Genomic DNA, 16,651 nt, shown 5'->3' on the forward strand with positions numbered 1-16,651 from the left:
CATGGTTGTGCCTGGTGCGCTCATCCTGCTGCTGGGCACTTACACATGTTGTAACCCCCGTCAGGCACTTACATATGTTGTAACCCCCCATCAGCTACCTACACACGTTGTAACCCCCCATCAGGCACTTATATATGTTGTAACCCCCCCCCATCAGCTACCTACACACGTTGAGATCCACCTGAGCTGCCTCATTAATGTGCGTTGGTGAAAAAAAAGTCACGTTTAAAGTCATAAAATGAACACATTCAGCATTTTCATTAGTCCCTTAAGAAAGCTTAGTATTATCTGTAACTCAAAGCGCGTTCCTGAGCCTTTTACAATAGTTAGGATACACCAATCACATATTGTTTCTTGTTTTCTTATGTTGTGATACAGTGTGGCGTGACTCTGACCACCATTGCCCTCAGGAATTTATTATTACCGGACATCTGGGGAACCGCCACTGCAAACAATCCCTGCTGTGAGCAGGCCGCTGCTCCAGCCCCGGCCCTGCTTGCCAGGCGGGTGTGATTTTCGTATCTCTATGGAGATAGATCGGTGGATCTCAGTATTGCTTTTCCAATGAAAATATGCGGTATTAGGGTTTATTCAAATGTTTATGTGCCACAGTTGATCTTAAATTGGTTACTACCTCAGCAGCACTAAGAATGTGGCGCTGCTTTGCCTTTACCCATGGGTTATAGGGACCTGGGGGCGTGGAACATCCCGACCCCACGCCCCCAAACACCACACAGGGAAACAATTTGCGAGCTGATTCCACTCTTTTCACTGCTTCTGGATAAAAATAAGCGCTCTCCCTTATTTCAGCCGCAGAGATAACCGTTTATTTCTTTATTATCGGTGCCTGTGCCCCGGCCGTGCTGAGGGGCGGCGCCGCGCGGTGCCCGCCCCCCCCCGCCCCGTGCCCTGCCGTCAGGCGCCGCTTTGCGACAGCCGGGCCGGGCCGGGCCCGCTCCCCCCGCGGCGCCGGGCAGGGGACAGGAGGGGACAGGACAGGAGAGGAGGGCAGGGAGGTGAGTGAGGCCCCCCCGGCACCGCTCCGCCGTGTGAGGTGCTTTAAACCCCCCTTTCCCAGCCCTTCTGCCCGGCCGGGCATCGCGGGGGGGGCGGCTCCGTGTGCGCCCCGCTGGGCTCGGCTGTGTGGGGTTATGGGGGGGGGGGCTGGCGGTGGTAATGCTGTAGTTGGGGGTCCTGCGGTGCGCCCAAAATAGGGGCACAGGGGGGTGCGGGAGGGAGGCGAGCCCCTGCCGCACTGCGGGCAGCACCGGGGCTGCCCCCAGCACCGCCACCCCCGGCCCCGCCACCCCCCTCAGCGCCTCACAACCTCACTTTGCCTTGGCAGCTGCATTATTTCTTTCTAATATTGAAGTGGGAACAGTCAATGATCACAGCGAATGCACCTGAAGGTGTAATTAGCTGGCCGCTGTCCTGCCTTGCGTGTTTATCCGCGTGTGCATGCGTGGCTGAGCAGGGATAAACCGCAGGAGTCATTCTCCAAGTTCCACATTCAGTGCTTGCCCCATGCATATAATAACAGTTTGTTGGGTGTCAGACTGAACGAACTCAGCAGGCAGATCATTTAGTATCATAGAATCAATATCCCGAGTGGGAAGGGACCCATAAGGATCATTTATGGCATTTTGTGCCGTGCAGGCGTGGTCCAACGTTTCTTGGACCAAAAAATAAGGAGTCATTTACTGGAAAAGTGTTAGCCCTTAAAAAGTGCTCTGAGACTTGTCTGATGGCTTCGCAAAGAGGAAATTGTGCTCCGAGCAGCGTGGTGATGACACAGATGACCAGCCGGGAGGATGAGGAAGAGCACTGGGTGAGGAAGAGCAGGGGGTGAGGAAAAGCAGTGGGTGTTACCTCAGCTGGAGCCAGCCTCTGACACCGAGTCCCGAGGAGTTCCCGTGCGCTCTGCTGGGCAGACAGCGAAGCGAAACGAAAGCCTCCTTGGGGAGGAGAGGTTGATAACCAGAGGTTATCACTGCGGGGACAGGACACCGTCCTGGGCAGCTGCTGGCCCATCTTGTGCAGGGCTTGGGAGCACGGCACCTCCCGAGGGGCCTCCCACCCCCAGTGCTCTGTGGGTTTCTTGGCTTGCTGCTAGGTTAAGAGAGCAGAAATACTTTTTTATAGTGAGTCCAAACTAATTTCCAGAGCCCCTGAGCACTCCTGACAGACCTGAAACAAGCGAGATTTTAACTAGCACATGTCACTGACCCTTTGTGTTTAATAACAGAGCGGTTTGTTTATTTACTTAAAAGTGTAAATGTGTAAATATTTGGGTTCCGACTGGGAAACATTTCTGTAACAGGGTAAAGCACTGGATTTTCCTCTCCCCACCTCAGCATCCTTTTTTTTTATTTTTTTTAAATATTAGGCGTAAAAATCACTGTTCACTTGAAAATATGCAACCCATTTGGAAGGTTTGTGCTGATGTCATGGATGGCAGCCAGCCCTGTGCTCGCTGGTGACAAATCTGAATAAGAACAGAATTCAAATTGCACTGAAAATACAGGAAAATGACATTAACACGTGGTAAACATCGATAGGGAAAGGAATGATTAATTCTTACCCTTTCTCATTGCTTTGTTTGAACGTCAGCACGGGTAGGTTTATTTAAAAGCAGATGTTCATTTGTGCCGAGGCTGGGTGCAGGTGACAGGTCGCTCACCAGCTGCACAGCCTCCTATCCTAAATTACTTCTGTCCGGGTGCTGCTTGTTCTGTAAAACCCTTATCATGGACTCTCTCTCGGGGTAAATGACTTAATTCTGGAGTCTTAGGAGGTTCAGCGACAGCTCTGGCTTCTCAGGGCTGAAAGTTGTGGAAAAGCTTGCAGAAGGTAAAAGTAAAATGAAGTTTCAGAAGCAGCTTGCGTGCAGATGGAGGGAGGGTTGGGGGGTTTTCTGCCTGTCTTTTGGGGTCACGTAGAAGGATAAAAGTAGATGGCAAGGCTGGACAGGCAGAAATGCCAACCAGTTTGGAGAATACTGGGGGTGGTTTCCCAGCGTGAATTGTGGCAGAAAGCACTAACGCGAATTAAGTAATAATTGGTCTTTTTCCACATCCCCACGTCTCTGTATTTATTGTGTCTTTGGCAGAGGTAGTTTGAAAGTGAAGCCAGGTAACTCACAGAGGTTTTTATGAGCATGCACGATAACACGAGATCGTTCGGGTTTTGTATGGCTGGGGACCTCGCTGCATGCTTTGGGACCGTCTGTCAATGGGCACGGTGCTTATTCGCTGCTGTAGGTTGTCATCACTGATGTAAAAAAAAAAAAAGATGCATCGATCGTTGACAGACGTAAGCGAGGCTGGGTTTTTGCCGGGCTGTGTTTGGCGTTGGGTGATGCCAGAGAGCTGCTCGTCTGCCTGGTCCCAGCTCTGCAGCCGTAGAAATGAGCCCCTGGTGCTTCCTGAAAATGAAGTTTCTGTTGAAGGCTTTGCGATACCATAGTAAAAAACTGGAAGGAAAGAGGTAGCTTTGCTCTCTGTTCTTTCTCCCCGAGGGGTTGGTGTTAAATGCTCTGAGAATTACTTTTCCTCTCTTCTCTACAAGTTTGGAAATGGGGGTATGTGGAAGCCTGTAAAAAGTGTCCTGCTGGTGATGTTTGAGAGCAGTGCTTGCTCTCGTGTTTGTCTGCATGGAAAGTATAAAATCTGTTAGGTGACTTCTGTATTACTACTTTTGACTGTTGTGTGATGTTAGGCAGCCGTGCACCTTTCAGTAAGGTCGCTGTATCCTTTGCATCTTTCAGGATTACTGTACGGTTCCATATTGTCAGCACCCAGGCTGGGAACAATTGATTGGGCATTGCATAACAATTAACACTGTGCTTACGGGCGGCTTTTACAACTACCAATTTCAAGGTAGCTTCCAGTGTGCCGTAATAGAGAGTGGGCTTGATCAGGGATCTGTATTTACATTTATTTATTAATTAACGGCTCTTCAGTAGCTTTTAATACCCATAGTGCGATTGGATGCAGTGTACAAGTACGTGATGAATTTTCCACAAGCATTACCAGGTTCCATTCCTCTGGCTGCAGGGATTGGTTGCACTTGAAATGCAGGCAGAGTTTGTCAAAATTAGTGTAAAACTGTGTTCTTGAAGACATTTCAACTTGATGTTTAGGTAGATGAGATGCAGCATTAGTTTGTGTTGGACTCCATGTTTCTGGAATAGGTCTTGTGCATGCCTGATACCTGGGTCGTACCAATGATGAGTGAAGGTAACTTTAATCCAGTTTCATTCATTAAATTCCACCAGTTTCATTCATTAAATTCGTGCCAGGCTCTTCTGACAGAGGAGCAGGTTTGGAAAGTGCACGGTGAGCCAGAGGAAGCTGCAGAGCCTATTTTTGACAACAGGTCCTTGGATTTGCAAATGAGGAAGTAAAAAGGATGATTTGGGGCAAAACTATTCCTGAACACTGGGAAATGCTGAAATGCTGAAAAGTATCTTTGGCAAGTATCTTCTTCTGTAAGAAAGCAAACTAGTGAGGTGTAACACCAGCCCATTTCCCTGGGTTTGTCAAGTTTTGGTATGTTATTCCATCCCGACGTGAAGGTGAGCACCTTCCCCAGGGAGGGAAGGGATAACTGGGTGCCAGGTGAAGAGAGGGCGTACCTGCTGCTAAGTGCAATTAATCATTTTGATTGACTTGGTAGGTGTGAGAGCAAAATGGCAGGGAACAGCCTGGTGCTGCCCATTGTGCTGTGGGGTCGGAAGGCTCCCACCCACTGCATCTCAACGCTGCTGCTAATGGATGACGTCTCCATGATCGTCACGGGCTGCCACGACGGACAGATATGTCTCTGGGACCTCTCTCTGGATTTAGAGGTAAGCCTCTGCATAATTTTTAATTTTCTGTGCGCTTTAAGCGTGTATCTTTGTTGCCAAAATGATTTAGTCTTTGGTATTACAGGGCAGTGTCCATTCTGCTCTTCAGCTCTTGTTACACTCCATTCATTTTTCCTTTCTTCCTCCCTTCATAAGATGAGATCTGGATGTGACATCATGCCCCCAGTAGTGAATATTTCAGGTCAGAAAGAGGCATTTTTGCTCTCATTCTGTTGCTGCTCCTGCAGTAATTTTTAAAAATAATCATCTCCTTTTTTTCTGGAGCTACTCTAAACTTACCATTGCCTTCAAGTGTAGCTGCTTTAAATTGTGTTGTAGAAACTGATTTCAGAGACCAGAGAGCTGTATTTAGAGAGCTCTTTAAGGTTATTTTGAATAAAAGAACTGCTCGTTTCCATGAAAATGGAATGAGGAAAAAACGCTTGTAGCAGAGATAAAGATTGATTGTTAATTGATTGATGATTGATTGATAGTTAGACATAGAACTATGGTATCATGGCAGCGGCTGCTCTGGAGTTGAAATCTGCAAGTGTCTCTTTTGAATAGAATTCTGTAAATTGCCCCAATACAGGAGTATGAAACTCCTAGAATACATTAGAGAAGTAATCATTTCTTGTAAAAATACAGCATGTTTCAGGAAGAAGAAAGGTTGAATACCTAACAATCTCAACATCTGAGTTACCCCCAGAAAATATCTTTACGTCTAATGTATTAAAAAAAAAAACACAACAGGAGAAGGCAGCAATTTATTTCTAGGATGGACAAAGGACTTTTTTTTTTCATCTTTCATCTGTGAACGGACTGTATATAAACTTATTTATGAATGTAGAGGGTTGTGAATTTGCTTGACTGGGGGGGAGAAACACTTTTTGCAGTACAGCACCGTTTTTTCTTTTGAGTCAGGCCAAAGTCTGTCCGTGATCTAAAATTGTTGCTGGCCTGAGTTTTATGCAAAGTGCATTTTTTCACAAATTGATGTTGCAGTGCTAGGTAGAAACTGTCTTTTCACATAATATAACAGCATTCTATGCAAACTTGAGATGATGTCCACAGGTGTGCTAATAAACTGTGTATATATGTTAACACATTTATATAATATCAAAGAGAAATCTGGCATATGTGTATTCAAGTTAAGTAAAGTGCCTTTGTTATTTCGCAGTAACTATGTGGTACCTCATGTTTTATTTCCCTGATTCTAGATTAATCCCCGAGCTCTGCTGTTTGGTCACACAGCCTCAGTTACGTGTTTATCGAAGGCCTCTGCTTCCAGTGAAAAGCAGTACGTAGTGAGCGCGTCGGAGAGCGGGTGAGTTTTCGGGGCATTTCTTACCGTGTGGGGCTGTTAATAATGGAGGCTGAGGGTAGGGGAGAGCTCAGGTTGCTTCCACCTACTTCTTTGCATTCTAACCTCTTTATCAAGCAGTTCTGCTGCAGCTGGATGCTGTTGCTTGTACGTCTGCAGTGGTTTCCACACCTGCTCCAGAGCTTTTCCCCAGGCGGCTGAGCAGCAAGCACTGTGGGAGCTCCCTGCTTGTTCCCAGGGCTCCTCAAGGCCATGCAGCTTCTTATCAAAGCTGGCCGGGAGCCTGGGCAGCCAAATCCCCGCGAGCAGGGAGGATGCAGGCGCTGTACCCTTGTGTATCTGCAGTCGTCTTCTGGCTGACTGTGTGCCAGCCCAGGCCTGGGCTCCAGCAAGCAGTGTCTAGGAAGCAGCCCATGGTTTTGTTCCTCTTACAGAGTGACTCTCTTTTTTCTTGCCATAATTTGAGCCTAGTTTAGGTTCAGGCAGCTGAAGTAATTACTCTTGTCAGCAGGAGTCTAGAACAGCTTTTGAGTTTCTAAGAAGAGCGTGAGCAATTCAGTTCCAAATGAGTAGCCATCCTCTGTGGGCTTGCATTGAATAGGATGGGGTCATCTTTCACTTGTCTTAGTGCAAGGCATCTCATTACTACTGATTTTAGCATCTTCTTGAGCCTTACCAGCACAGGGTAATACTACATACACACACACTATTCCTTAAACTAGTATAAATTTGAACACTTAGAAACGGTGTGCATGTATAACTTATTTTTTTTTATTTTTTATTTTTTAGAAGTATGCCCTTGTGCTTTGCTTTTTCAACATTTGCTTTGAATAGCTCAATTTTCTAATTCGATTTTCTTTAATTAGGCAAAATATCTGACCTGAAAGTGTTTCCAGAGATGATCCTTACAGGGCATGTATCTGTTACTGAGAGTTGCTGTTTCATTCATGTGTGGAACTTAGGGTTTGAATGGCAGACTGCTGGTATGCAAAACCAGCTAGAAAAGGAAAAAGAAGTGTTGGAGTCTGTTCTTGTATTTGCTTTGTTTTTAAAGGCTGGTTACCAGAAGGGAAGGTTGATTTGATCAACTGTGGCTGAGTAAGAAATTTCTTAGCCTCTGCCTATATAAATGCAGTTGGAGAGAGAGAGGTCAGTTTGTATCCAAACAAACCCAATAAGTTTATTTGACAAAGTCGGGGAATTATGTATTTAAACAACCTTTTAACCTGGACTTTGTGAATAGAGTGTGTCAAAACTTAGAGTTTCTGCCTTGCAGTGATTTCAGTACCAAGTAGCCTTTTTGTTTTGGTTTTAAAACCAAAGAAATTTTCGATGATGTTTCATTTAATGATACACCTGATGCAAAGGGGGAAAAAAAGATGAGGCAGCAGCTGACAGATTCTGTTTTGATTAAATTTTAATATAAAATTTTGAAAGTCAAAATGTTGGGGGAAAATGCTGTAAATAAGGGGAAATGGTTCCTTACCCCTCTGAAATCTGAATTCATACATAGCGGTATCTGTAATATTTTCTTATAAGGCAAGCCAGGAAAATAGCTACTGATACTATTTATAATTGGTTGTTCCGTGACTTCATGAAGAGTACCAGGTGATGCTGCCAGCTCCTGCCAGCCTGGAACCTCTGAAAAACCGCCAGTGTTCACTGCCATGTGATGAAGTTCTGTTTTTCTGTAATATGCTTTTCTTCCTCGCTGATGTGGAAAAGGCAAACTAATCCTTGGACACCTTAGGGGATGCAGCAGATGTATTTAATTATTTGAAATAGTGGTGAGAGAAATGAGAAATTCTCAGTTAAATGCTTGCATTTACTTAATATATTGATTGCTCATGATGTATTTTTTCATTTTGCTCATTTCCCTTTGTTTTTATAGGGAAGAACAAACTGTGTTTATTCAACTAGAATTAACTCAAGTAGATTTTGAGTTTCCTTTACCTAAATACAACTCACATAATCAATAATAAATGTTTCAGATTCTCCCAGTGTAAATAATTTTTTACTCCTTGGAAGACTGAAATGTTTTGGATGTGGCTGTAATTTGTCTTTTGTGTTTTAGGGAGATGTGTCTGTGGGATGTGAATGATGGGAGATGCATAGAGTTTACAAAGCTGGCCTGCACGCACACTGGCATACAGGTTAGTGCTCTGGGTATGCTTCAGAGCTCCGGCTCTCTGTTGTGCAGCAGGGATAACTAACTACAGATCAGTTATTAAAAATTAAAACGAGGTGTAGAAAGTTATGCAGTATCATCAAATGCCCTAGAGCTGGACATAGGTGCTTTAATTCACCTTGTGGGGGAAAAATAATTAGAGATCCTGGAAACAATGGAGGACTAGGATAAAACAGAGAAGTACTGCTGGGAGAGGTTGGGGAGGGAGGTTGACCTCAGCAGGCAGGGCTGTTACAGGCTCCTATCCGCCCCCAGAGCTGGGTGAGCCGTCCAAGGGTTGCTTCAGGCAGATAACAGCAGCTGGGGGCCTCAGCAAAAGCTCTGCTCAGAGCCCAGGAGCAATTTTTAATATTAAAAACTGACATGGAGTATAACTTCTGTGCTGTGTTAATATCCGTTTAGTTCTATCAGTTCACAGTCGGGACTCAGCGTGAAGGGAGACTGTTATGCCATGGCCATTATCCAGAAATTCTTGTTGTGGATGCTACCAGCCTTGAAGTTCTTTATTCTTTGGTATCAAAGATATCTCCCGACTGGATCAGCTCCATGACTATCATTAAATCCAATAGAACACAAGGTAAATATTTTTGTTGCTTTTATTATGGCTTTGCCTCCCTGCAAGGTAATATTATTTTCAACTTCTCAAAAAAGCAGTGCATACATAGTTATATCTAGTCCCTGAAAGTGTGCAGGGAGAAGACTTGTTGTGGTTTTGGTATCCTTTCTGTTCCTGTTTTAGCCAGAGCTAAAACTCCCACGGGATACATTTTAGTGCTTTCTCACAAGTAAAACCTAAAATGAGCAGCCAGGTAGTGAAATCAGCTACAACAGGTTCCAGGCTCACCTGGTAAGTAATTCAGTTCTGTTATCTTCAGTGTCTGCGTGTGCTGAAATCCGAAGGACGAGGAGCATTCCTACAGGAAGAGGCATTTTTCTTCTGGAATAAAAGCACATTCCGCTAGAGTGATAACTTGTTTTCTCTTTGAGAATTGAAAAAGGGTTTTGGAGAACGCTGTGATAGCAAGAGCCTGGAAACTGGCACGAGGCTAAAGGAAGAGGTGCAAGCACTCTAGATGCTAAGGCTGTCATTTGCATTACTAATGTGATGTGTGGCATACATCGAGATCATTTGGCACGCCGGGAATTGTGATTTTGACAAGATATATACATACCGCGAATATTCCTTGTGATTAGTAGCTTTACGAGAAGTGCTGTCATAACATTTTCAAAGCTATTATTGCAGGAGATGTGTTTGGGAAAAGTGCTGATTACAGTACACAATAAAAAAAACTGAAGACTGCAGAGAGAGGAACTTCTAAAAGTAATGCCAGGCAGTTTAGAGAAGAGGTATGTGGGCAGACAGAATGTACAGCAGTGGATTAGTTAGCGTGGTTTGAAGCAGTACCTGTCCACACATCTGTTTGGCTGGTAGTTTGTGCTCAGATGCCAGGCTTTAAATTTTTGGCAGCTGTGGAGATGTGCCTCATTCAGCTTCTTCTGTTGGTGAAGCTGTTGATTTCTGAGAGTTTGAGGAACACTAAGAAAGAAGATTGAAGGGAAGAGACTTACCTTCAATTAGGGCTGACAGCAGTTGTAAACTGTTCCCAAAGGGCTGCTGTGGGAACGCTGAATTGCTGGCTCCACAACATCGAAGTTGCTGGAACAACGGGAAGCGAACTCTGGTTTTAAGTTCCCTGCTACTGCATTTAATTTCACTCTGTGTTTTGTAATCATTTGAATCGTGTTTGTGTTTTTGTAATCAAGAAGTTATCTCTTGGCCTGGGGATTTTTGTCCTGCAGCAGAATTGCCTGGGAAAAACAGGAATTTCTAGAAAGTGCCTAGCAATAGGCGTGGGGGGGTTGGTTAGTGTGCGTGGTTAATGAATGGAATGGATTCATTTTTCAGAGACACTGCTGGGGAACCCCCAGGCAAGTTGCTTGCACAGCGTACAGCTAGCATACATTGCCCATGAAGCTTCAGCAGTGATGAGACAACCCCTCGTGTCAGATGTACTCAGATATGCAAGTGTGTACCAACATGAAGACATTCTTGTATTTATCAGCCTATTTTTTTTCTCCCCAGAGGATACTGTTGTAGCAGTTTCGGTGACTGGCATCCTGAAAGTATGGATAATAACCTCTGAAGTGAGTCGCATGCAGGTGAGCAAAGGCTTCTGAATTAGTGACATTTCCCCAAAATCTTAAAGGACATACCGCCCTCAACTGTTAACTCCCAGATTTATTTATTTTTTTCCGTTAAGTCCTGCTCTGGTGAAGAGAGAACATCTGTTAATCCTTTTTCCCGTTCTTCCTGCTACCTGGAGTATCATGTGCTTTATCTTTTTCTAAAAAAATAAAAAAATAAAAAAACATACTACCAGCAGAAATCCTAATGAAGATGATGTTCTTTGTTTGGCATGTACAGAACTTATTTCAAAATTAATACAGTAATTAATTTCTACAAATCTATTTTTTTATTTGTGCCATTTAATGATTTGTGTTAATGATGTGCAAGTATTTTTGTCTATTCAGTTCTAGTTTTTCTTCTTTGAAAGTCCTGTTCCTTCCTGAAATTATCTTGTACCTCTCACAGGCTTTTGAGATCCAAAGTGAATTTAGCAACAAAAGATAGTTTCAGTAACCTTTAGCTTTCCAAACCGATCCAGATGCTATGCTGTATGCAGAACTGATAGGGACAAATTTTATATGAAAACCTTGCAGGGTAAGCCCTCATTAGTTGGAACGTGATATTAATAAATGCCTGTTGACTCTGCATAGTACAGTGAAAGGCATGAAAGTAAGAAACTCGTAGCTAAACAGGAGCATGGTCTGTTTGGGGTGGTGGGAGCCCTGCAAGAATGAAATGTGAGCTGAATGTGCTTAGTTTCAGCTTGCTGTCCAGAAGAAAGGTAATCCACTGAGAGTGACGGTGCTAAATAGGCACCACTAATCTGTCCAGCTGGGGAATTTGTTAGACTTAAGTGACAAAAGAGGATGCCGCATGCTCTTGCAGATCTCCTTATGAGGAATAATAGAATAAGAAATGTGACAAGGGCTTGGTTTTTCCTTAGAAGTTGGCCATCTGGCACCTTATGAAATCACATAGTTCCTTTTCCATCACGTTTTCTGTCGTGTTCTAAGGTCAGTTTGAGGAAGGAAAAAAATCAGCTGGGTGTTTCCTTGTTACCTGATTTCCATACACGTTTGCCTGTGTAGAGACTGCCAGTTCCAGGTTCTGGGTGCGTTTTCATCTGGACAGGCTATCAGAAACCACCCTCAACATAACCAAAAGAAGGTTACGCTGTCATGTGCACCGAGGGTGGTCAATGCCCAGCACCGATGGGGTTGCCCGTCTGATGCCCTAGCTCAGCAAAGGGTGCAGGGCTGGAGGGATGAGGTCCCGTGCTGCCTGCTGGTGCTAGGCGGGATCTCAGGAGAGTGTGGTCAGCAGTGACTGAACCTTCACCTCTAACCCAGTCTGTGGCTGGGGACTTGGGGACGTGAGCTTGTTGACATGAGGAAGGAAACAGCCTTGTGTGCTCAGCAGTTCAGCTCGCTGACTGCTCAGTGCTCACACCCGATGGGGCTGTGCACAAGTGCTCTCCAAATAAAACTTACAGCCTCCTGGTCGTGCCATTTTTGGCTGTTTCTACAAGCCAGTTTCTCATCATTTCTTTAGCTCTCTTCTTAACAGATATGTTACTCTCGTATCTGTGACAGTCTGCAGGCTTTTTAAATAAAATGGAGATAGTTTAATATAATTACTTTGCCTGTTTATTTTTTTCAGGATACCACGCCGATATTTGAAGAGGAGTCAAAACCTATTTATTGTCAGAACTGTCAAAGCATTTCTTTCTGCTCATTTACCCAGCGGTCGTTGTTGGTGGTGTGCTCCAAGTACTGGAGGGTAAGGAAAGCTGAACAAACGCTCGCTTATTCTCACTGTAGCACCTCGTGTAATTAAATTGCCAGTAAGACATTCAGATCAAGATGTCTTAAATCCTTTTAATATGTGTGTGTGGAAACTGCAATTAGCTGCTGCCTGGGCATTTTAATCTGCAATTGGTTGATGGCTGATAGACTTTTCTGTTTCTTTTCAGGTTTTTGATGCTGGAGATTATTCCCTTTTATGCTCGCTCCCTAGTGAAAATGAACAGACCTGGACCGGTGGTGATTTTGTGTCGGCTGATAAAGTCATTGTGTGGACAGAAGATGGACAAAGTTTCATATATAAATTACCACCCAGGTACTCAACAATGAAATGCTCTGATTCCTTATTTTTTTTAAGATTAAAGCATGAGACATTTTGAATGGTTTGAATGGTTTTCTTTTTACATCTTTTAATTTGTGATATGCAAACATTTCTTTGTTCTGGGTGGAGATGCAGTTTTATCATATAGAGCCTCCAGTATTCTCACATAAGTCAGACAAGAAATCCTTTCTGACCTTCATGTGCCATCACAGCATAAAGAAGTATGCAGATCTACCTGGTGGTATGTTGGAGGAATACTTGAGTTTGGTGTGGCTTGGTCCTGAGCAAGAAGCCAAATGTTTTGAACTCGGAAACTCTGAACTCTTTTGAGCTCTGAAACTCTGAACTCTGAAAATGCAGTGTTTAAGGGCTTGGATACTGTTTTTGCTTAAGAATCTAGCATATTATTTAGTTAGCTATTGATAGAGTGATCACTTCAGTCATACAATACATTTTATTCCTTTTTTTTTTCGTTCTTAAACCCAGCTGTCTACCAGCTAGTGATTCGTTTCGCAGCGATGTGGGGAAAGCTGTAGAAAATCTAAATCCTCCTTTATTGTACAGCGTATTGGACAGAGCAGATAAACAGGTAAAAACACGTTTCTTTGGGGTTTTCATTTATGGTCAGTATTTCTCCTTGAGAGAGTTTAAATATGCATACTTCATGGCATTTTCTTCTCTTTCTAAGTAGACCTTCAGAATGTCCTCTTTAGCTGGAGAACATAGACATTTGGAAGAAAAACAGATGTAATTTCCCTGCTATTTTGTTTCTTTGTTTTGGTTCTTGTTGGTTTTCAAATAAATGCAGAGATTAGTCTATGGTCAAGTGAATCTTCAGTTCTTGTAAGCTAACAGTTTATCATTCATCAGTGCTGGAGCAGAAGTCAAGTCGTGATGTGCATGATGATTAGGTAGTTACTGAGCAAGGGCTTTGAGAGTCACAAATTTGAGTTTGCAAGCTTAGATTCTTGCAAAGTAAAGAAAAGCCAATTCTGGCTAAAATGCTCATTTAACTAGACTTGTTTTTATGTTGTGAACTGTATCTGCTATAAATTAATATATTTTGGGACTGTTGTGCGATGTACCTAGGCATGTGTAAACTACTAGGTTTAAATAATTGTCTCATTTACAAATACTGTTAATGTAAGACTATTGTATGGATCCTTTTTTAATCGCAACCATTCAATCTGTTGCCAAATTTGGACATTTAAACATGTATAGGTTTGATCTACTGTGTTTATTTGTTAACACTATAACTTCCTTTTCTCTTATGGCCACGTTCCTTATGAAGTAGTGTATCTCCAGCTTACCATTACAGCTGAAATGTTAACAATTTTAGAATATGCATATATAGAGAGAGATATGTATATAAAGCATATATAGTTATTATATATGCATATTTTTCCCCTAAAACTGTTACTTTTTCATAATTAACCACAGTGTCTTCTAATTCGTATGGCTGTATTTATTCTTCCTTCTATAAAAAAGATAAAGCATAGATTAGCTGTCTTTTGTTCTACTTTCAAAACGTACAGCAGGTTATGTGGGAAAAATAAATATTCAGATTCGTGCATGGTTTGCGTATGTCTGAAGTTGTTCTAATTTATTTTTTTATTTTTTACCAGTTACTTATATGTCCCCCAGTTACTCGATTCTTCTGCAGACGTAGGGAGTTGTCCTATAAGCTGCTAATCCAAGGAGACTCGTCAGGAAGACTGTCTATTTGGAGTATGCCTGAAAATCTTGAACAACAAGATAGTGCAGAAGGTATTCCATAGTTGTGTCTTCTTGCTAGGTCTTTTTACGGACATCTCTATTTTGTTACAGCTTTTGTTGCTGGATAAAGCACTGCTGCTTTTCCTATAAATCCAGGAAGCTTTTTTTTTTGGTGTACTTTTTTTTATTGCTTCTTTTAAGAGTTGCAGTTACAACTTTTTAATATGTGATCAAAATCTTAAATTTACTCGGAACACTTTTCAGGTATTAAGTTTTAATGGCCTTTTTTTCCAAACACCAGCAATGGTCATTGTTGCCTGCCTACATAACTTCCTTTTGTTGCTTAAATCATATACTTTTCCAGTTCTCTCCCATGTATTGTTTCTGTGTGTTGCTGCAGCTTCCCTCAGGTCAGTGAATCGATCTCCAATATTTTTTACATGGTGTTGTAGCACAGTGTATTTTAACTTTGAAATCTTCCAAGAAAAGCATTCCTATTTTGGTCCATGAATAGTTTTTCTTTTTTCTTTTTCCTTTTTTTCTAAACAGGACTGCAAACAACAACTTCAATATCCCTGCAGGAAGCTTTTGATAAACTTACGCCTCGCCCAGCTGGGATTATAGACCAACTAAGCTTAATACCCAACTTCAATGAACCACTTAAAGTTACGGCCAGTGTGTATATCCCAGCACATGGGCGTTTGGTCTGCGGTCGGGAGGATGGAAGCATTGTTATTGTGCCAGCAACACAAACTGCTATAGTTCAGCTTTTGCAAGGAGAGCATATGCTTCGGAGAGGTATGCTAATAAGCTTTTGAAAAGCACAGCTGGATTGCAGTGTGTGCGATCTAATTTATCAATTGTTCTATCAAAAATTAATTATTTTTTTTCTCTTTTTCATCCTTCCCCACCCCGTACCCTCGACCTTTCCCAATTCCTCAGGCTGGCCACCTCACCGGACTCTCAGAGGCCATCGAAACAAAATTACATGCTTACTGTATCCTCATCAGGTTTCTTCTCGTTATGATCAAAGGTATTTGATCTCAGGTGGTGTGGATTTCTCAGTCATCATGTGGGATATATTTTCTGGAGAGATGAAACATATCTTCTGTGTGCATGGTGGAGAAATTACACAGCTTCTAGTTCCACCAGAAAACTGTAGTGTAAGTTTTAACTAATGTGTCCTGATAACTTGTCTTACACTTCCCATGAAACCTACGGCATCTGTTCCCCACCAGTTGGCCCATAAGCCCATAGGTTTTGAATGTGTTGTTTGTTTTTGTTTTTTTTTTTTTTTTATAAATTGAATGAACAGAAATAATTTAATGCGTAATATGACACAGGTTTATTTGAGAACCATGGGTTCTCCTTTTTTGCTCAACACAGTTTCCTTGCCTTTTGTTTCCTTTTTTTCCCTTCCCTTCTTGTTCCCTTTTTCTTTAATGTTCTGCTTTTTTTATCCTCTTTTTCATATTTCTATTAGTGTATGTGCAGGAACATGCCTATTCTGGATTATAAATCAAAATGCCTCTAGTCTCTTTTTTCTTTTTCTAAGAAATATGCATCAGTATTAGCTAAAATATTTTGGCCTGTAGCATAAAAAAAATATAAATAAAAGTGACAGGGTTGAGAGTAAGTAGTCTGTATTTTATTGGCCAGTAAAGTATTATTTTTATGACTCTTCTTTATGGTTCTCTTTTGAACCCTACACAATTACTTCCCCTTCAGATTTTAAACATTTGAAAAACATGGTGGTAGGAAATAATTTCCTTCTTCTGGAAAGATTGAGAAATTTCTGGCCATGAAGTGACATTATTGGTTCAGGGCATAACATTTTTCTGAGGTAGCGATATTGCGTGGTTATGCTCAGAAGGCAGGATGTTCTCTTACCCGTTTGCTCTTTATGACCAGCAGGTAGTTGGATTCAAGAGAATTTCTGCAAATGAAAATCTGTTCCCAGTGATAACAGCAAGTTTTGCCATAGATTTATGTGCCTGCGTTTGCTTATAAAATAGGTTGTTGATCATTATACTTTGGCCAGTGAAGAAGAGATTCTTAAACTGCCTACCTTACCTGCCTTATGAATAATCTTTATCTATTTATTTTTTTCATTTTTAAGGCAAGAGTCCAGCACTGCGTTTGCTCTGTTGCCAGTGATCACTCGGTAGGTCTTCTGAGCCTGCGGGAGAAAAAATGCATCATGCTGGCATCCCGTCACCTCTTCCCTATTCAAGTAATAAAATGGAGGCCTTCTGATGACTACCTGGTAGTGGGATGTTCAGATGGCTCTGTGTACGTCTGGCAAATGGATACCGGTAAGCT

General features: G+C 42.5%; 1 protein-coding gene across 2 annotated transcripts in view; it reads left to right on the forward strand.

Moving 5' to 3' along the window:
- Positions 1 to 845: 845 nt before the first annotated feature.
- WDR7 (WD repeat domain 7) overlaps positions 846 to 16,651 on the forward strand; it is a 95,471-nt gene continuing 79,665 nt past the window's right edge. The window contains exons 1-13 of one of the 2 annotated variants that reach the window (XM_068664860.1): positions 846 to 1,016; positions 4,678 to 4,849; positions 6,070 to 6,176; positions 8,248 to 8,326; positions 8,764 to 8,938; positions 10,445 to 10,521; positions 12,149 to 12,268; positions 12,462 to 12,607; positions 13,100 to 13,202; positions 14,239 to 14,380; positions 14,879 to 15,127; positions 15,272 to 15,492; positions 16,449 to 16,644. In XM_068664860.1, coding sequence (XP_068520961.1) covers positions 4,691 to 4,849; positions 6,070 to 6,176; positions 8,248 to 8,326; positions 8,764 to 8,938; positions 10,445 to 10,521; positions 12,149 to 12,268; positions 12,462 to 12,607; positions 13,100 to 13,202; positions 14,239 to 14,380; positions 14,879 to 15,127; positions 15,272 to 15,492; positions 16,449 to 16,644 — 1,774 coding nt within the window. In that variant the 5' untranslated portion in view covers positions 846 to 1,016; positions 4,678 to 4,690. The remainder of the gene's footprint in view (positions 1,017 to 4,677; positions 4,850 to 6,069; positions 6,177 to 8,247; positions 8,327 to 8,763; positions 8,939 to 10,444; positions 10,522 to 12,148; positions 12,269 to 12,461; positions 12,608 to 13,099; positions 13,203 to 14,238; positions 14,381 to 14,878; positions 15,128 to 15,271; positions 15,493 to 16,448; positions 16,645 to 16,651) is intronic. The other variant, XM_068664861.1, reaches the window with a different exon arrangement.

The sequence above is a fragment of the Anas acuta genome, chromosome W, assembly GCF_963932015.1.
Source record: "Anas acuta chromosome W, bAnaAcu1.1, whole genome shotgun sequence".
In the NCBI taxonomy this organism is placed as follows: Eukaryota; Metazoa; Chordata; class Aves; order Anseriformes; family Anatidae; genus Anas; species Anas acuta.